The 20279-nt window shown below is 46.4% G+C and overlaps 1 protein-coding gene across 4 annotated transcripts in view; it reads left to right on the top strand.

Annotated features, from left to right (window-relative positions):
• Positions 1-1567: 1567 nt before the first annotated feature.
• Vps33b (VPS33B late endosome and lysosome associated) overlaps positions 1568-20279 on the top strand; it is a 25054-nt gene continuing 6342 nt past the window's right edge. The window contains exons 1-16 of one of the 4 annotated variants that reach the window (XM_059272448.1): positions 1569-1998; positions 6329-6409; positions 6748-6809; positions 8448-8497; positions 8806-8873; positions 13027-13072; positions 16134-16228; positions 16999-17103; positions 17479-17575; positions 17787-17864; positions 18047-18120; positions 18513-18599; positions 18752-18842; positions 19068-19142; positions 19356-19420; positions 19525-19579. In XM_059272448.1, the coding sequence (XP_059128431.1) occupies positions 1903-1998; positions 6329-6409; positions 6748-6809; positions 8448-8497; positions 8806-8873; positions 13027-13072; positions 16134-16228; positions 16999-17103; positions 17479-17575; positions 17787-17864; positions 18047-18120; positions 18513-18599; positions 18752-18842; positions 19068-19142; positions 19356-19420; positions 19525-19579 (1225 nt within the window). In that variant the 5' untranslated portion in view covers positions 1569-1902. Of the gene's footprint in view, positions 1999-6328; positions 6410-6747; positions 6810-8447; positions 8498-8805; positions 8874-13026; positions 13089-16133; positions 16229-16998; positions 17104-17478; positions 17576-17786; positions 17869-18046; positions 18121-18512; positions 18600-18751; positions 18843-19067; positions 19143-19355; positions 19421-19524; positions 19580-20279 lie in introns of those variants that run through there. The other 3 variants (XM_059272456.1, XM_059272469.1, XM_059272463.1) reach the window with 3 other exon arrangements.

Below are 20279 nucleotides of genomic sequence, written 5' to 3'. Positions count from 1 at the left end.
TGCATTCTTATCTTGCCTGTCTGTCTGTCTGTCTGAGGGTGTAAGATTCCCTGAAACTGGAGTTATAGGCAGTTATGAGCTGCTATGTAGGTGCTGGGAATTGAACCTGGGTCCTCTGAAAGAGCAGTCAGTGCCCTTAACCGCTGATCCATCACTCCAGCCCCCATAGTGTATCTCTTAAACCTTAAACCTTTTATTGTAGAATAGTCCTGCGTCTCACATCTTTTCCCCGTGGCCATTAAGAAGCTTCTTTTTGAGAAGCTAGGCCATTTGCCCCAGATGAGTTCCTGCTCTGAGAGAGTCGGGGTTGGGGGAGGGGGGAGTCCAGAGGTTGAGGTGGAGTCCTTGATAGCTCTCCAGTTTATCTTTTGAGGCAGAGTCCTCTGCTGAACCCCAAACTAGGCAATTAGGTTAGCCTAGCTAGACAGCTTGCCTGAGGGATCCGAAGCCTCTGACTCTAGAGTGCTGAGGTTACTAAGCGGATGCCACGCCCACTTAGCATTTTTGTGGGTGCTGGGGATCCAAACTCTAGTCTTCACCCTTTATCCACTGAGCTGCCCCCCTACCCAGCTTTCCTTAACCTTCTTCTCCCTCCCTTCCTTCTTGGAGACAGTCTTGTGTTGCCCAGAATAACCTTGAACTGATCTTCCTGCCTCCATCCAAGAGCTAGGATAACAGGCACCCACCGAGATGCCAGACCTGTTGTTGTTTTTAAACGAAGTCTTATACATTGCCCGTTTCCCCATACTTTCCTCATTTATGTACTTCCTCGGTCAATTCCTATCTGCAACAGTATGGCCCACATGTCGAGACCTTGTCTCAAAATCAAAAACTATGTAAATAGCACCATACAGAAGTACTTTTGTGTTTTGCCTCCTGAATTTATTCATTTGTAGCATGACTATGCCACACGTTTATTCATTTTTTTCCCCCATAACGGCCATTAACGAATCAAAACTCCGATAAAGGTCACAGCTGGCAAGCCTTGACTTTCATAGTCCAACATATTCATTCCTCTTCAGCCTGCTCAAACTCACACCTACCTTCCACCACCAGGAAACCAAGGACTGCATAGTCGGAGGCTAGCTGACAGTTGAGACTTCAGCAATCAGTACTCTGCACACCAGGCTTCGCCCGCTTCCCGAAACTTAAAATACAGGAAGGGCCCAATCTCTACTTGGACGGAACAAGAGTCTGTGTATTCTTAAAATGTATCCCTGCCTGGAATCTGGAGTTTGACGAATAAGCAATTAACAAGGCTTAATTTCTTTATCCGAGGAAAGCTCTGGTCACGAACGGGGTTGGAGAGCTCCTAAGCGGTCAAGAGCGGTCCCAGCACTCGGGTCTTGCAGCTCAGAACCGCAGCTTCAGGAGGTATGGTACGCTCTTCTAGTTTCTGCAGGCACCCGCACACACATGGCATACATTCACACACGCACGCACGCACATAAATAAAAGTATACCTGTAAAACAATGTTAGCTCATCGCCTCCCGCTTTTAAATGTCCCTCTCCGGACGCCGTCCTCTCCCAGTACTCTAAGCGCCGGCCGGGAGAACCGGACTTCCGGGAGGTCTAGGAAGTCGCTTTTCTCCGGGCTGGAGGCGGGGTTCTCCCGGCGCGTTGCCGAGTGTGCGGCTGTAGTTGGGAATCCTGCTGACAGACAGTGGACTTGGGCGGGGCCCGGTGGCTGCCCGTCTACCAGCAGAGTCCCCTGACGTCTGCCCGGGAGGTGGTCACTCATCCCGCTAGTGCGGCAGAGGAGCGAGGGCCCCGCCGGGGTCCTGGGTCTCCGAGCCCAGGCGTGCAGGATCCCAGCCTGCACTAACCCTGGGCTGTCGCTGGCCTTTTCAGAACAGAGGCCGTCCTTCTGCTCTCACACCGTGGCCCAGGTGACCGCTCTCATGGCTTTTCCCCATCGACTGGACGCCCCTGAGCTTCCCGACTTCTCTATGCTCAAAAGGCTGGCTCGAGACCAGCTCATCTATCTGCTGGAGCAGGTCAGTGCCTGCCACGCCTGGCGCTTTTTACTGCGTCAACCATGTGGCGCTGGTTGTGACTTCTTCTTTGCTGAGTCCCTCGGTATTTTCCTTGGAGCTTCCTCGGCAGGTCCAAAATGGGGCATTGTACTGGAAAAACCAAACGAGTAGTCAGAGTTGCTTGCGACCTGACCAGAGAATAAATGGAAATTGCCAGCCTCCGTGCAAGAGAAAGACACACTTGTGCCAGGCATCACTGGAGATGGAAATCCAGTTGAAATGCCTTTGCTGCTAGTTACATTCCAGTAGGTGCCCTATGAAGCAATGACATCTAGGGTATTGGGTGGGAAGTGAGTGACTGCTAGACTTCCTGAGGAGTTCAGAATAAACAGCAGCAGCAGCGGGCTGCAGGGATGATCTGTGCGTTTCCTGGAATCTGGAGTTTGAAGAATCAACATACTCTTTGGAGCAGGAAGAGCATGTTCCGTTCAGGCTTTAGGGCTGCTAGATGCTTAGTTGAGACACCAGGAAGGACTTAGTGTGAGTAGAGGAGAGAGCTGTCAGAAGTGACACTGTAGGAGCTAGGAAGATAGTGCAGCGGTTTAACAACTGCCTGTGCACAGTCCTAGGTTTTACCCACTGCACCCCACTACAAGGAAGTTACACAGTCAGGCGTGGTTATGCACACCTTTAATCCCAGTACATTCATTCATTCCCAGGCAGAGGCAGGCAGATCGCTGAGTTCCAGGCGGTCATGGTCTACAGAGTGAGTTCCAGGACAGACAGGGCTACACAGAGAAAACTGCCTTGAAAGACAAACAGACAAACAAAATTACACCCAGCAGGCTGAATACCCACACACACTTGGCACATGCAGCAATACTTGACGTTTTTGCAATAGTGGTTTGTAAAGTGGAACAAATGGACAACATAAAGCCAGTTAGGAGAGCACTGGTTAAACTGCCCCCCCCCCCAAAAAAAAACCTGGTGGCAGTAGAGGTGAGAGAAAGTGGTGGAGTTTGGTTGTTGGCATTGTTTCTTTGGGTCTTACTATATATTCCAGGCAGGCCTCTGTCAGGACCTCTGACTCATCCTGCCAAGTGCTGGCATTACAGGACTTTACCAGCACACGTGACCTGTGATAGATTTATAAGTTACAGTGAAAGAAAATTCAAAGACGTTGATTAGTTGTAAATGTTGAGGGAGGAGAAAAGTTTACTTGCCCTTTTAATCCGCGTTATTGTGAAAATAATGTTGCTACTATCATTGCAGTCGTTTGCTTGTTGCTTGTGTTCTTCATTAGCTTGGAAGATTCTCAGGTTTAGGAATTGTATCTGTTCTGCACTATATACCTAGCATTGAGTACTTAGCTTAGAGTCAGGCACATAGCATGTGCTTAATGAATATTTTGTGTCAACGTTGGACGAATGAAAAGCACACACATACAAGTGTAGTATGTGTAGACACAAAGATGCATACACATGTACATAGGAGGGCACACATATACACAAACACACATCTAGAGGAAGAGGCTAGGTGAGGGAGTGGATTGATTTAGAGCTGAAGTTAAGGTTCTAGTAGTGGGGGGCTGTGGGTGTTTCTCACTGTACAGTTCCCCTCCTTTGGAACCCTGGTTCAGTCATAGCCCTGGAGAGGATGTAGAGGGAGAGGGAGAGAGAAAAAAAGAGAGAGGGAGGGAAGGAGCAACTGACTAGTTGCGGGGGACTAGGATGAAACTTGGAATGTGAGAGAACCTCAGGGGACCCAGGACCATATGTTATTTCTCTTTTGTGTGTCCATAATGCTAGCATAGAGATTTGCACATGAATGGGTCTCAACAAGTATGCGAAGAGTAGAAAAGGTAAGTGCTAGAGAGTAGGTAAGATTAGGGATAGAAACTTATTAGTGGAGTATTGTGGAGGAAGAGGCACCACAGGGTAACTCAAGGTCACAGGGAATCTCCAGGCAGTAATTCCCTCCTTGTACTAATTTCTATTTTTGTGTGTGTGTGTGTGTTGCATGTGGCATGTATGCATGCATGTTTACATGTGTATGGGTACTTACACATGTGTACGTGTGTGTGGGGTGCCCAAGGTTGACATTAGTAGTCTTTCTGCATCACTGTTCACCTTATTCATTGAGGCAGATTTGCTCAGTTGAACCTAAAACTTGCTGATCCTAGGCAGCTTGCGCTAGAGATCCGTCCTCTGCCTAGAGAGTGCTGGAATTACAAGTGGGCCACCACTCCCGCCTGATGTTTACATGGTTTCTTCACACTTACAGAGCAAGTACTTTATCCACTGAGCCATTTCCTCAGCCCTGTCTTTTTTAATGAACACTGTCTTCATATGTGGCTTTAAAATATACAGTATTATCCAATATACAATACAATATAGAAAATATATTAAAACAAAACACTTCTAGCTGGGTGGTGGTGGTGGCGCACGCCTTTAATCCCAGCACTCGGGAGGCAGAGGCAGGCAGATCTCTGTGAGTTCTAGGTGAGCCTGTTCTACAGAGCAAGATCCAGGATATCCAGGGCTACACAGAGAAACTCTGTCTCGAAAAACAACAACAAAACAAACAACAACAACAAAAACCGTGTTTACTCCTATCATGCCAGCATATGCAGTGTTAACTCATACCCTTCAAGTATGGAAACTATTTGTTCTTGTTTGTTTTCTGAAACAAGGTTCCTCTGTGTAGCCCTGGCTGTTGTGGAACTTGATCTGTAGACCAGGCTGGCCTTGAACTCAGATCTGCCTGCCTCTGCCTCCTGAGTGCTGGGATTAAAACCACTGCTGCTGCTGCCACCACCAGCACCGCTCTGCTTGGAAACTATTTTTTGTGGGGCAGTGGGAGACACAGTAGGTAAAGGCACTTGTATGGGAAGCCTGCTGACCTGAGCTTGATCCCTGGAACCCACATTTAGGTGGAAGGAGAGAACTCCACAGTGTTGTTCTTTGACATCTATACTACACATAACATGGCACACATGTTCACATACACACATGCACACACAATACACAACAGCATCTCATGTTTGTCTTCATCCATTTTGTTCACACTCCCCCCAGCCTGAAGCACGTTCTCATTACTACATGTTTGGCTTCTTGGTCTGTTCCATTAACTTTCTAAATGAGTGTCTAACTCCAGTTTCTCATCTCTTCCACTTATTTTATCTATATTGCACATCCCCCTAAAATTTCTGGCTGAGTTGTGCTTTAGTATACAAAGGTTTTCTGTTTCCCTTGTTCCTCTAAGGGTCAAGTCCAAACTCCCTGCCTACTGGCATTGGAGCCCTGATGCCCAGTTCTAGTCAACTGTTCCAAACCATTTCCCACCATTTCTTTCACGTCAGTATTATTAATTCTTGGTACTGCAGACATCTTGAGTGTGCTAATTCCATGTTGTAGGGCCTGTCCTGTACACTGTGGGTGGCTAAGCAGCATTCCTAATCTTTTTGCACTATATGCCCACCACCCTCTTCCAGATAACCCCGAATGTGTCCAGGCATTGTCAGATGCCCCCAGCTAAGAACTGCTGCTATCTATGCATCATACGCACCTACCCAACTACATTGCTTGCTCAGCCGTCCTCTCTACACCTACCCTTGTCTCCCTGGTCCCTAACTGATTGTTCTATAAACATCACTCTCAACCATATGTCAAGGCCAAGTTGAAAGGAACCTTCCAATGACTTAGCCCTTCCTATCTCTAATTGTGACCTCCTTCTCCTGTACAAAAGAGAGAACAGCATCCGGAATGTTGGTGCTGGGATCCCGTGGTGGGTCTCATGCAGTTGGTGTGGGGAAGCGAGTACTGTCTGGGGTTTTCTTTTCTTTTTTTCAGGGATGGTGATTGAAATTGGGGCCTCATGCATGCAGCATACATACTATATCATTGAGTCATACATCCAGCCCTGCCCTGATTGTTTAAGTTCTACATTAAGCATGTCATTTTTGTAACTAAAAGAAAAATGCCACTGGAAAAGTTATTTAGCAGTTAGTTAAAGGGTTTGCAGGACGCAAGGTGGGATTTTGTTGAATTTGACTTGGTTAGTAAACAAGACACTGTTATGAGGCAGAGTAGAAGAGCTAGCAGGGAACAGAGACACTGACCAAAGTCACAATTCAGTGACAAGGAGCCAAGCTGAGGAAGTGAAGTATTTTCTATATGCAAAGAAGTGTCAGTCGTGAATACAGACAGTCAATACGATGCTTAGCCAGACGTCTAATGCCCTTTCAGCTCAAGATCAAGTTTTTGTTACATGAGTGCCCAGACAAAGTTTTAATTGATGGGAGCTCGTGTGACCTATGAGTGATCAACCAACCATGCTTTCTCTCCTTCAGCTGCCTGGAAAAAAGGATTTGTTCATTGAGGCAGATCTCATGAGCCCTTTGGATCGAATTGCTAATGTCTCCATCCTGAAGGTACCAGCCCTTTTCTCAGGGAGTCCTGTCCTCTTTCCTCTTGAAGCTTGTTGTTGTTGTGTTGATGATGAACATAACCAGTTCCTGAAGAATAATGCCCTTGACAGGGTAAAGACAAGTCAGCTCACCTGGGCAGGCAGCAGGGACTGATGATGATGTTTGTGTTGTGTTTTGCATTTGGTTTTCCATTGACAGTAAGGGAGCATGGGATAGTTAGTGGGATGGTTGTCAGTGGAGCAGATTGACGTGTGGGATTAAAGCTTCAGATGTTCCCTTCTTGTGTCGTGCTTGGGCTTTCACAACTCTTCTGTCCATTGTCTTGTCGGTTCTCTCTGCAGCAACATGAAGTAGACAAGCTGTACAAGGTGGAGAACAAGCCGGCCCTCAGCGCCAATGAACAGTGAGTGTTGGGGATTCTGTGGCCTCCAAGCTGGAGGAGGTCCCTAGGGGAGTATTTCCCTGCTTGTCCTTGCCTGAGAACTGCGCCCACAGTGCCTGTGACGTGGCCCTGCTCTGTGAATGTTGGCAGTATCCCGGGCAGGTGTTAACTTCCTTCTGTAGCTCCTCCCACTCTGTCCTCTCTCCTCCATGTTACTAGCTACACTAGAGTTAGTCCTTGTCCAGGCATTGTCACTCCACTCTCAGACTCCTCAGGCGGCTGGAAGACGGCTCGGCCTCAGGAAGTGGGGGAAGCACCGCTGTGCAAGTCCAGGGATCTGGGTTCATCTCGGGAGCCCAGGGCAGGCGAGGGGAGTTCTGCTCTGCAGAGCTGTCCTGACTTCTGCATCCGGGCCTGCACTCACACACAGCAGTGATAAACAGAAATAATAAACAGAACCTCCAGGGTCAGTGAGGTGGCTTAGTAGGGAAATACTTGCCACCATGCCTGACAAGACAGCCTGAGTTTCACCCACATAGTGGAAGAAGAGAATCCACTCCCACAAGATGTCCTCTGACCTCCACACGAGCTGTGGCACATGTACACACACACACACACAAATAAGTGTTAAAAGGAAAAAAGGTCCAAGACTTCACATAATTTATTGGATGTAGTCCAGCTGAGCATCCTAGATTCCAAGGCCTTGATGCTTCCCATATAGTCTTGTTCCTCGTATGTCCTTTCAAGCCTCTGTTGACATGTGCTTCCACACATATCTCAAAATGTGCCGCTCCAGTCACTCTGCCTAAAATTCTCTCCTGTCCTTTACTCCTATAAAGCACACCAGGTCTTCAGGCCAGCTCTACTCTTCCACGAAGCTCCCTTCCAGGCCAGGTTTTTTAATTTTCTTCTCTAGATTTCCAGGGTATTTTGTGTTGTCCTGTCTACATGTCACGCAGTCACAGTCTGTTGTGCTGGAGAGGTTTGAGAGTCCTCAAACCAGGACTTTGAGCAAGTGCTCTAGCATTGCACTATGTCTCCAGTCCTTTGATTTGTTTTAAATGTTTCCCAAACTTGAGTAGTGTATACTTTTTCTTAGAGGGAAAATACATGCACACATTCCAGTTCCTATTTTTAGTACTTGACTGAACACACACACACACACACACACACACACACACACACACACATACACACACACACACACAATTTTAGCCCATTGAATTACCAATTTTTTAAGAACAGGAACTCCTGGATCTACCATAGAGCCAATAAGACACTCATATCATCACATTGTACCTGTTGAATGAGGAATGGCTTCTGTGGGTGGCACATGGTAGCTCAGAGATCTGTAGGCCTGGTCAAGAAGGGCAAATGAGTGCTGGGCTGTGGTGGCACACGCCTTTAATCCCAGCCCTCAGGCAGCAGAGCCAGACGGATCTCTGTGAATTCAAGGCCAGCCTGGTCTACAGAGTGAGTTCCAGGACAGGATCTAAAACTACACAGAGAACCCTGTCTCAAAAAACCAAAAAAAAAAAAAAAAAAAAAAAAAAGAAGGGCAAATGATTAAAGACTTGTTTTCATTTTAATTTTTTCTTAGATTCTATCACCATCTTCATGATTTTTCCTAGCTTTCCCCTGTTTCTTTCTCATCCACAGATTGTGCTTCTTGGTCAGACCCCGCATCAAGAATATGCGCTACATTGCTAGTAAGTGAGCCGTGGTACTATGTGGAGCTAAGAGTAGGGAAAAGGTGGGCAGGTTAGAAGTGCCTTGGCCTTAAGGACCCTTTGATAAGAAAAGACCTGCTGTGCATAATGGTGTACATTTATAATCCCTGCACTTGGGAGGCCTAGGCAGAAAGAATCCAAGTTGATGCTGGCCTGTGCTACAAAGCAAGATCTTGGCGGGGAAGGGTGGGGAGGGGGCATCAGGAAGGGGAGAGAAGTTCTGCTTCCTTGTTTCTTGTCTAACAGATGGCCCATGGGTTGCTGGGCTGCACTCCTTCTCTCTATAGATCTTGTCAATGCTGACAAACTGGCGGGCCGAATTAGAAAATATAAAGTCATCTTAACTCCTCAGAAGGTGAGTTTGGATCCTAGAAGGAGGGGGATATGAGAGTGAACCAGGAGGAGGGCTTATTGGGGAGACATGAATAAACATCTACTCACCCCAGATAGGGAACTGACAACAGACTGAAGTATGGATACACCAAGTCCAACTTGGTGAACCAGTGAATTTTATTGGAGTTATTTACAGGGGTATGGGAGGGGGTAACTTACAGGAACAGAAATGACTCAAAGACAGCTGCATCTTTACCAAAGTCCACCCCTAGCATGAGTGACAGTCATAAAAGCTAGAAACCTGGAGTGTCTGCAGGCAGCTCAACAGGTTGGAGAGTATCCTTTTCAGGTGACTCAGCTGGTCTCTGTTTCTTCCATGGAGCTGGGCTTGGCTGAGACTGACTCGAGGTAGTCTGTATTGCTTATATACTCTTGGGAAAGGAGGGGCCTAGTGAATCTGATCAGTTTCAGGGACTTCCTGAAGCTATTTTGTTGTTTACTCGATGTTTTAAAGAGCTTCCCTGGAGGACTGAGTTTCAATGTCAGACGAAACTATTATGCAACAGGACTGGGATAAGTGGCCGGAGGCATGCTGTCCTTTCCTTACATGTCTGTGATTATTAAATAAAGGGTCTGACATCAAACTGCCCCCAAAGAAAGCATTGTGGAATTGTGAATTTTAAGAAGTGACTTCTGGCCAGGTGGTAATGGCACACACTCAGTCCCAGCACTGAGGCAGAGGCAGGCAGATCTCTGCAGAGTGAGTTTCAGGACAGCCAGAGCTACACAGAGAGACCCTGTCTCAAACAACAACAACAAACAAAAAAGTGACATCCATATAGCTTCCTTTGTAATCTCTCTCTGTGTCTTTATGGGGGTTGGGACGGGGATGGTGTAGGGTGCTAGAGGGTCTAATCAAGGTCTTGGGTATGTTAGGTGATCACTCCACCACTGAACTATATCCCCATTCCTAAATAGTTTGAATAGCTTTTTTTTTTTTTTTTTTTTTTTTTTTGGTTTTTCGAGACAGGGTTTCTCTGTGTAGCTTTGCGCCTTTCCTGGAACTCTCGCTTGGTAGCCCAGGCTGGCCTCGAACTCACAGAGATCCATCTGGCTCTGCCTCCCGAGTGCTGGGATTAAAGGCGTGCGCCACCACCGCCCGGCCTTGAATAGCTTTATATGTTTGAGAAAGCTCCTGTTGTGTGTCCCTGCCAACACACATTCCTGTGTAGTAGTACATGGTACTGTTTTCCTGCTCAGTGTTTGCTCCCTGATTCTGTACTCTGTTCCACTTTTGTTTTGATTATCCCTGGACTCTTGTCCTTAACTCTCTTCATGTAATACACACACACACACACACACACACACATTTTTTTTTTTTTTTTGAGATATAGTCTATGTAACTCAAGTTAGCCTTGCACTTGCTCTGTAGCTGATGACCTTGGACTCCTGACCCTTCTGCCTCTGCCAAGTTTGGAGTGCTGGGATTACAAGTGTGCACTGCTGTTCCTGACTCCTCCTTATATATATTTTTTCTTAGATAAAGCTTGACATTTTGGGGGGATAGGATCTTACTGTATAGCCTAGGCTTGCCTTGAATTTATGATTTCTGCCCAAAATGCTGAGTTTACAGGCTTATTTCATCATGCCCACCTCAAACCATTTAAATACAGTACATTGCCTCCAGGGCCAGATCTCAACATCTCACTGTGTCCAGAGGCCTCATGGGTGTGTCCTAAACAGAATTCTTTACTCCCCCCACCTCTCTCCTCTGTGATTTCTGGAACACTTGCATGCCATTCTTCATAGTTGTCCCAGCACAGCTCTTCCCCCAAAGACAGCTAAATGCTTACTCCTTTATAATGTTTTCCCTGTTTCTAAGGGAGATGGACAAGCATAGTACATAAGTAAACTGATGAAAGAGAAATGAATTTTGGGCTGGATGGTTCTAGTGGTCCATTTTTTTAAAGATTTATTTCTTTAAAAAATAGGTTTATGCTGGGCGGTGGTGGCACACACCTTTGATCCCAGCACTTGGGAGGCAGAGGCAGGCAGATCTCTGTGAGTTCAAGCCCAGCGTGGGCTAAAGAGTGAGTTCCAGGAAAGGCGCAAAGCTACACAGAGAAACCTTGTCTCAGGAAAAACCAAAACCAAAAAAAGAAAAAAAAAAAAGGTTTATTTATATATTATGTATATAGTGTTCTGCCTGCATGTATGCCTGCATGCCAGAAAAGGGCACCAGATCTCATTATAGATGACTGCTAGCCACTATATTTACTGGGAATTGAACTCAGGATGTCTGAGCTATCATCTCTCCAGCTCTCTAGTGGTCCATTCTAAATTGATGAGTTTGGGTATCCTATCTTGTGGACTCTGTGGTTAATAGCCTCACCATTGACTGTCTCAGGTTATTTCTATTCCTGTCATGAAGTACCTGAGACTGTAATGTATAAAAACTTTCTTTAGGGGCTGGAGAGATGGCTCAGCAGTTAAGAGCACTGGCTGCTCTTCCAGATGTCCTGAGTTCAATTCCCAGCAACCACATGGTGGCTCACAACCATCTGTAATGAGATCTGGTGCCCTCTCCTGGCCTGCAGGGATACATGCAGACAGGAAATTGTATACATAAGAAATAAATAAATAAAAAAGAGAATAAAACCATTTATAAAAAAAAAAAAAGACTTCCTTTAGTCCATGTTCTGTAGGTTTAGGATGGAAGGGGCATGTCTGGTGATGGCTGTCTTGCCAGCAGAGTCCTGTGGTGATGCAGACCCTCATGTGGTGAAAGACAGAGAGCACATGGGTGTGCTCTGGTCTCTGCCTCCTTTTGTAAAGCTACCAATATTCAATCATGGCGCCTCCACTCTTGTGACCTTACTTAATCCTAGTGAATTCTAAAGACTTTCCCCTGAATACCATAATTAGATTAACTTTACACTCTCTTAATATCTCACAGCAGCAATTAATTCAACAATGGGCTCTCAGAGGATGTTCTCACACCTTATTGAAACCCTGGTGCTGACTGTAGATGAACTCCAGAGATGGAAGAATAGGGCCAAGGGTGTAGCTTGCTGGTAGAGTGTTTTACTAGCTTGTGTGAGGGCCAGTTGTTTTTAAAAATGGTTTATTTATTGTGTGTGTATACCACACTCAGGCACATGGGGATAGCAAGTGCCATGGTACTTGAGTAGGAGTCAGAGGCCAACTTTTGGGAGTCAGTTCTCTCTTTTCACCATGGGCCTAGGGATCAAACTCAGATTGTTAATCTTGCTGAGACATCTCACTGGCCCTTTTTGTTTTTGAGACAGAATGTCACTAATTAGCCTGGATGGCTTAGAACTTACTATTCAGCACAAATCTTCCTACCTCAGCTTCTTGAGTGCTGGGATTACAGGTGTGTACCACCACTCCCCACTGAGGCCTAGGTTTGATTCCCAGTATGCCATTCAAATTTTCATTGGTGTGACAGATACACCTGCAAGAAAGTTTAAAGGAAGAAAGATTCTTTTTGGCTCCGGATTTTTAGAGGTTTCAGTCCATGGTTAACTAGCTCTATAGGTTTTTTGATTTTTTTGTTTGTTTGTTTGTTTGTTTGATTTTGTTTGAATGTTTTTGTTTTTTGAGACAGGTTTTCTCTGTGTATCCTGGTTGTCCTAGAACTTGCCCTCTAGACCAGGCTGGCCTCAAATGCAGAGACCCTCCTACCTCTGCTTCTGCCTCTGGAGTGCTGGGATTTAAGGCATACCCTTAATCATGCCAGCTCTATTTCTGTTGCTTTAAGCTGTTTACCTCCTGGTAGCCAGGAAGCCGAGAGACAGGAAGTAAACAGGGTCCCACAATCCACTTCAAGAACATGTCCCTAGCCACCCACTTTCTCTAACCGTGTGCAGTTACACCACCTCTGTTAGTCTGTTTAAATTTTGAATCCATTGGTAGATTAAGTCCTTGATTAGGTCAGATCTAGTTTAGGTCAGATCATGATTTAGCCATCTCTGGAGACACCCTCACAGATATACCTAGCAGAGTGCCTTACCAATCTTTGGATGTCTCTCAATCCAGTCAGGTTAACAGTCCAGTTTACCATCACATCTAGCATCAGAAAAAAACAGGGAAGAACAGAATCAAGTTGTTAGTAATCCCATTTCCTAATCCGCTAATTGACTTTTCTCTTTCAGTTTTATGCATGTGAGATGGTGCTTGAGGAAGAGGGAGTCTATGGAGGTGAGAGGAACTGAATGTGAGTGAAGGCAGAGAACACATGAAGAAAGAAATAACTCCTGCTTTCCACTTCCCAGCTCCCTCTCTGGGTCCTACTCCTGGTGGTCTAGTGAGAAGTTCCTGGGAAGAAGCTTGGGAATAGGACCCAAATGAGAACAGCATGGGAAGCTGGGGCTAGAGTAAAGAGGGTCCAGCTGCTGCTTCTAAGATTGCCCCAGACTCCTCAGCATGGCCTGCTGTGTCTCCCACAGTCGGACTCTGTCCTCTCCTTTCCTTGTCACCTTTTCACTCCCGGGACTTTGTGCTTGCTTTCCCTCCTGCTTAGACGGCCTCTACCCTGAGAATTTCCTCACCAAAGTCTAACTCACTTCCTAAGCTCTACTGTTACTGTTAGGGAGGTATTTCCTTCTGTAGCTCAGGTATTACTGGTGTGTCTGGACAGGATGTTCCCACCTTTTTTTGGCCTCTTAGCCAAAGGATTGAAAATAAGGGCTGACATATATCTGTAAAAGAAGCAAAATTACTTAATTTGGAGTTAAGTGATAGTACATATTATAAAGGGATACATGTTGAGATTGGCAGCCATCTGCTTGAGTGAGAGTACTCAAGGTCCCCAGGCTAGCAATGGCTCTCTTTCTCTTTTTGAGGCAGGGTCTCTATATAGTCCTAGCTCTCCTAAAACTCACTATGTATATCATGGCCTCTAACTCACAGAGATCCGCCTGCCCCTGCCTCTGCCCCCTGAGTGCTGGGATTAAAGATGAGAACCACCACACCTGGCCTGTGATCTCTTTTTATGGGGTCTAAAGGAAGGAAGGGCTGGTAACAGAGAATCATAGTTTGGGTGATTCCTCATTTTGATTGATACATTAAGTCATATATTTATCTTTTCTTTTTTTTTTTTTTTTTTTTTTTTTGGTTTTTCGAGACAGGGTTTCTCTGTGTAGCTTTGCGCCTTTCCTGGAACTCACTTGGTAGCCCAGGCTGGCCTCGAACTCACAGAGATCCACCTGGCTCTGCCTCCCGAGTGCTGGGATTAAAGGCGTGCGCCACCACCGCCCGGTTTATTTATCTTTTCTTTTTTTTTTTTTTTTTTTTTTTTTTTTTTTTTTTTTTAAAGATTTATTTATTTATTATGTATACAGTGTTATGTCTGTAGGCCAGAAGAGGGCAGCAGATCTCATTACGGATGGTTGTGAGCCACCATGTGGTTGCTGGGAATTGAACTCAGGACCTCTGGAAGAGCAGTCAGTGCTCTTAACCTCTGAGCCATCTCTCCAGCCCCTTATTTATCTTTTCTATTGCCCAAATCTCTTCCCATAATTTTTCTAATTTTAATCATATGCAGTCCCAATTATGCATAAATATAAGATGGTAAAGAGGAGAGTCTCCCTGAGGTCACTTGAGGATGTAGTTTAAGCCAGATCAGCCCTTCTATTCTTTGTACTTGATATATTGGAAATACACTTGAATAAAAACTGTCTAAATTTGATTGTTACTACAGGTGGAGAAACCTATAATATTGTTTAGAGATGGGAATAGGTGTAGTCCAGTGCAGGTGGAAGTTTGACGGGGCTCTGAGGTTGCTAAGTTCTGAGGAGACATTGGACAGGAGTGTGTGTGCATAGTATGTGCAAGCTAAGGAAGTAGGCTGCCAAGTGCGTTATTATAAGGGCCAGGGGAGCTGTACATAAGCAAAATCAGATAGAGTCTCAGGGTAAACGCTCCTATGCTTGCCTGCTTTACAGGCAGTCCTTGAGCTTGTCATCTTGCCCCACTTTCCTGCATAGTTGGTCTTACAGGCCTATGACATCAGGCTTGGCCTTATTTATTTGAAGTACTGGGTATTGTATAAAGGACCTTGTGTATGCTAGACAAGTGCTCTTCCACTGAGCTATATTATGGCTCTTTTTTAACTTTTTATTTATTTATTTTTTTGGAGTCAAGTGTCTATGTATCACTAGCTGGCCTTGAACTCAGAGATCTATCTGCCTGCCTCTGTCTCCCAAACACTGGGATTCAGAGTGTGTACCATCATGGCCAGTCTCTTTTACTTTCTTATATTGAGTCAAAGTTTCACTGAGTTACTTAAGCTGCCTTTGCACTCACTCTATAGCTCAGACAAGTCAGGAAGTCATACCTTTACCCTTAGTTATATTTGAGCTCATTGGTGTCCTGATTTGTTTTGTGATGGGACTAGAACCCAGGGGCTCATATATGCAAAGCATGTATTCTACACCACAAGTCCAGGGCTTGCTATTTTGCTTTTTTGGGAAGTACAACTATAATAAATACTGTGTAGGTGGAGTTTTCCTGTCCCGCAGCCACTCTCTTATAATATTAATCTTAATTACAAATGCTCGGCTGATAGCTCAGGCTTGTTACTACCTAACTCTTGCATTTAAATTAACTCATATTTCTTATCTATGCTTTGCCACATGGCTTGGTACCTTTTTTCAGTACAGCATGCCCATCTTGTTCTCTCTGAGTCTCTTGGCGACTCTTTCCTCCCCTCTTCATCCCAGTATCCTCAGTTTGATTGTCCCACATAACTTTATCCTGCCTTGCTATAGGCCAATCAGCATCTTTCTTAGCTAATGAGAGTAATACATATTCACAGTGTACAGAAGGATTATTCCACAGCAATATTGTATCATAATTTGTCTGCTGCATTTGTCCACCACTAGATCATAAATTCCAGAAGACTGAGAGGGAGCCCATTTTGTTCACCGCTGTCTCCCCAGTGCTTGATATAGTCCTACATGTAGGTGAACTTCAGTGTTATCTGCTCAGTCATAAATGCAGATGAATGTTTTCTCAACACTGGTTCTTGACCCCCTAATACAAACCGCTACTTACCACACTGCATTGTGAGCTGCTGTGTACGTGTCTTCTTCTGTGACTGCAATGGATACTCCTTCAAGGCAGACTCTTCCTTACTCTGAGTCTCCAGCACTAACTGTAGTAACCGGCATAGAGCAGGCACCCAGTATTTGTTGCATGCCTATAGCAGAGCTTCATTTAGTGTGGAACCACACAAGGCTGATGTTCTCTGTCTCCACAGATGTGAGCTGTGATGAATGGGCCTTTTCTCTGCTGCCTCTTGATGTAGATCTGCTGAGCATGGAACTGCCCGAATTCTTCAGGGATTACTTCCTGGTAATGCAGGGCCCTTGAATCTCGGTATTGAGGGTTATGGGGTCCAGTGGACTAGAAATATCGACACATTTTTCCAATTCATATAACTTATTATGAGTGACTGATTTCACGGTTGAAGACTGCAGATTGTTTTGGATAGAACTTCTGTCAGGACTCTCAATTCATTATTGCCGTGGTCAAACACCTGAGAAAGCCTCTTACGGGAAGAAAGATTTATTATTTTCTCTCATGATGTCAGGGTTTCAATCGATCATGTCTGAGAGGGCACAGCAGAACAACTCAGGATGGCCAGGAAGAGAGAGAGAGAGAGAACCTGCATTAGCAGGCTTTCTCCTGTTCCCCTTATCCTGCCTGGGGACTTACCTGGTCATGTATAGTCTGTTCCTCCTCAGGGCAGTCTTACCATGCAGTTATCCTCTCTGGAGACACCCTTACGGATATACCCAGGGTTAGCTTTACTCTGGAGACACCCCCACGGATATACCCAGGGTTAGCTTTACTCTGGAGACACCCTCACGGATATACCCAGAGTTAGCTTTACTCTGGAGACACCCTCACGGATATACCCCGGGTTAGCTTTACTACGCTCCTAGGTGCTTTCCACTCCATCAGGTTGAGTGTCAGGATTAACTGTCACAGGAGTCCATAAAATGAACTTCTCCAGCATTCCCAGACACCACCATTCCACTCTAGGGCTAGCCGTTGTCCACTGTATCAGATGGGTTGACATGGGTCTTTGTGGGTCTTTGTGGCCCATGTGGTCTCTGCAGGAAGGTGATCAGCGTTGGATCAACACTGTGGCTCAGGCCTTGCACCTTCTCAGCACTCTTTATGGACCCTTTCCTAACTGCTACGGCATTGGCAGATGTGCCAAGGTAAGAGTGCCAGCAGAACTCTTGTCCTTAAAGCCCATTTTCTGTTTTCTTTACCAACAAAGATGATACCTAGGCATCTGTGGCATAAGGAATATTCATTCCCTGGCTTTTATGTCCCAGAATGGTTGCCTTAAGAGGAAAATCTGTGTGGCCAGTAGATAAGCAAGAGCTTCTAGGTCCCACTCCTAAATCGGTGTCTCTGGGGCAGGGGAACGTTTTCCCCAGTGCTGTGGGAGGGTAGAAGTGAATGGGAGTAGAACAGGCTTGTATTCCTCACAGTTGACCCCTTCTTGGGGACAAGACAGGATGCCATGGGAGGTGTGGGGCTCCTAGAGGACCTGGACTCAAAATTGAGATTGTCTTGGGCTCTGGTAGATGTCATATGATCTCTGGAGGAAGCTGGAGGAGGAGGAGGACAGTGAAACCAAAGGTCGAAGACCAGAGATCGGACACATCTTTCTCCTAGATCGAGGTAAACGTTGCCCAGCACTCTCCCATCCTTGGGTCTTAGAAGGCAGGAATATGGACAATGTGCTGGCAAAGTTGGGGTCCTAAAGTTAGGGCTGTTAATCTCCATATTGGTTGTGAACATGGGCACTCATGGGAAGTTCTTGAGCTGATATTGAGCAAACCGAATAGAAAGCTGGTCTGGGGAATCTTCATGGTTGGGATCTTGGTTTCAGACATGGACTTTGTGACAGCACTTTGCTCCCAAGTGGTTTACGAGGGCTTGGTAGATGACACTTTCCGAATCAAGTGTGGTAAGTGCTATGATCCCCTGCATCTTGACAAAGTGGAAATGACCCCAGCCTCTGGTGACTCCCATATAGGGCAGTACTTGTAGGGGAGAGTGGGGACCATAGGAGACCTTTAGTAGGGATCAGAAATGAGTAGGAGAAGACCTCAGTGGAGGTCCTAATAGCTGTCCCCTCTGCCCTCCAAGGGAGTGTCGACTTTGGCCCAGAAGTCACATCCTCCGACAAGAGCTTGAAAGTGCTACTCAATGCTGAGGACAAGGTGAGGGTATGGGTGTAACGGTATTTACCAAGGACCACTGCTACACAAGGCTGGGCTCCAGCCCTGCACACGAGGCCAGATCCCTGGGAGGTTCACCTATCAATTAGGATCAGACCCAAACCAGGATGGTGGTACCCACCTGTAATTCTATCTTGGAAGATGAAAACAGATAGAGTTCAAGGCCAACCTTAGCTACATATGACTCTTTCTCAAAATCCAGAAATGAAAAATAGCCCGAAAGAGTAGATCCAGAACTTAGTAGGTAGACCCGATACCCACTTTGTAATACCAGCTCAGCTCTGGTCATGCTTTGGCTGGTACTGTACTCATGAGCAGGCTGGGGCTGTTACTCTTCTGACACAGTCAGTGGGTCCGGTCTCGTTCTTTCACAGGTGTTCAGTGAGATCCGTAATGAGCACTTCTCCAATGTCTTCGGCTTCTTGAGCCAGAAGGCCCGGAACTTGCAGGCTCAGTATGATGTAAGGCTCCAAGCCCTGCTCCTCTCTTGGGCTTCTTTAGCGTTCCCTTTCTAATCCTATGACAGGCCTCCTGTGTCTGCTCATGGATGGGTAGCAGCGGAGGGAGATGGAGGTTTCTCAGGGGGTGCTGACCTTTGGGGACATCTCCACAGCGCCGGAGAGGCATGGACATAAAGCAGATGAAGAACTTTGTGTCCCAAGAACTCAAGGGACTGAAACAGGAGCATCGCCTGCTGAGTCTCCGTAGGTGCTAGCCTGGGGGTAAGGGAAGGTGACTGCATGGCCTCCAGGGGAATGCTGCTGAAGGCCATGACCTTCTTCCAAGAGGAGACTCTTGCTCTCCTGCAGACAGCCTCATTGGTTTAAAGCAGGAAAGAGTGCCTATGGGTTTTCCTCCGTGAGATCTCAGTTCTGGCAATCAGGGACTGTCCTAGAACCGGGAAAGTCAGTGTTTTATCCTTTCTGCAGATATCGGGGCCTGTGAATCAATCATGAAGAAGAAAACTAAGCAGGACTTCCAGGAGCTCATCAAGACTGAGCATGGTAACTGCAGCCTCTCCAGGTTCTTCTGCTCCTATCCCTCTGGCTTCTAGCCCCCAGAAAGATGCTTTCTAGCTCTCTCCAGCTGACAGTGCTGGGTTTGTAGCATGCTGGGGGTCCTCTTAGCTCCACCCACGATGGAGAAAGAGATAAGGAGACAGACAGATCTGTGCCAGGCTGATCCCCAGGAATGGGCTGTTTTCTGATCTCTCACAGCGCTGCTGGAGGGCTTCAACATCCGAGAGAGCACCAGCTACATTGAGGAGCACATAGACCGGCAGGTGAGCGCGTGTGCTGGGAGGCGGCGTGTGGGGTTCCTAAGTGGGAGAAAGAAGACCGTGCACGCGTCCTGAGTGTCCCTCTCCTTGACCTCCTCCCTCTGCAGGTGTCGCCTATAGAGAGCCTTCGCCTCATGTGCCTTTTGTCCATCACTGAGAATGGTGAGCCGGGGGGGGGGGGGGGGGGGGGGATGCCCCTCGGCAACCAAAGAGTGGATTGTGAAAGACAAATTTCAGCAAACAGGATTTTTTGTTTTTGTCGTTTACTGAATTCATTTTCCTATAAACGAAGCTTTCCTTGTTTGGGGTGGATCGTCAGCAGGTCCTAGGGGACCTTACTGCTCAGCTCTCAACTGGACCACCTTTAGTCCACTCCATGATGCCCGTCACATGTTAGGTTTGCAGGCCTCTCTCTCCTCAGTCCATTTGACCTGTCATCAGTAAGGTTTCCTGATAAAACTTACTCTAGGACCAGGAAAAGTGACTCCTTAAAAAAGAAGTCATTCCAGAAAGTGCCAATTCTGCACCCTTTCACGGCAACATGCTTTACTCTTGACCCTTCGGTGGTCAATGAACCACGCTGCTCTCTACCTGGAGACGCTCTGCTTCTTCTGGGTCTCCTTCCTCGTAGCTGGAAGGCCACCTTCTTACCGCTCTGGAGAAACATTTGAAACGTTTGGAACGCTTCACTCTCTTGTTTCTCAGTAGCTGTAAATCAGTTCCAATCCCTGTCGCTTAGCCGGAATGCAGAGTCCTTCCTGTCTTTCTCCTGTCCGAGCTTCAGATTCTCCTGATGGGATTTGTGGTTGTGATCGTTCAGTATGCCTTTCTCAGAGATCTTCCTTAGAACACGACACTGGGC

The sequence above is a fragment of the Peromyscus eremicus genome, chromosome 1 (genome assembly GCF_949786415.1).
Source record: "Peromyscus eremicus chromosome 1, PerEre_H2_v1, whole genome shotgun sequence".
Classification (NCBI taxonomy): domain Eukaryota; kingdom Metazoa; phylum Chordata; class Mammalia; order Rodentia; family Cricetidae; genus Peromyscus; species Peromyscus eremicus.
This window is presented reverse-complemented; position numbering and strand designations above follow the sequence as displayed.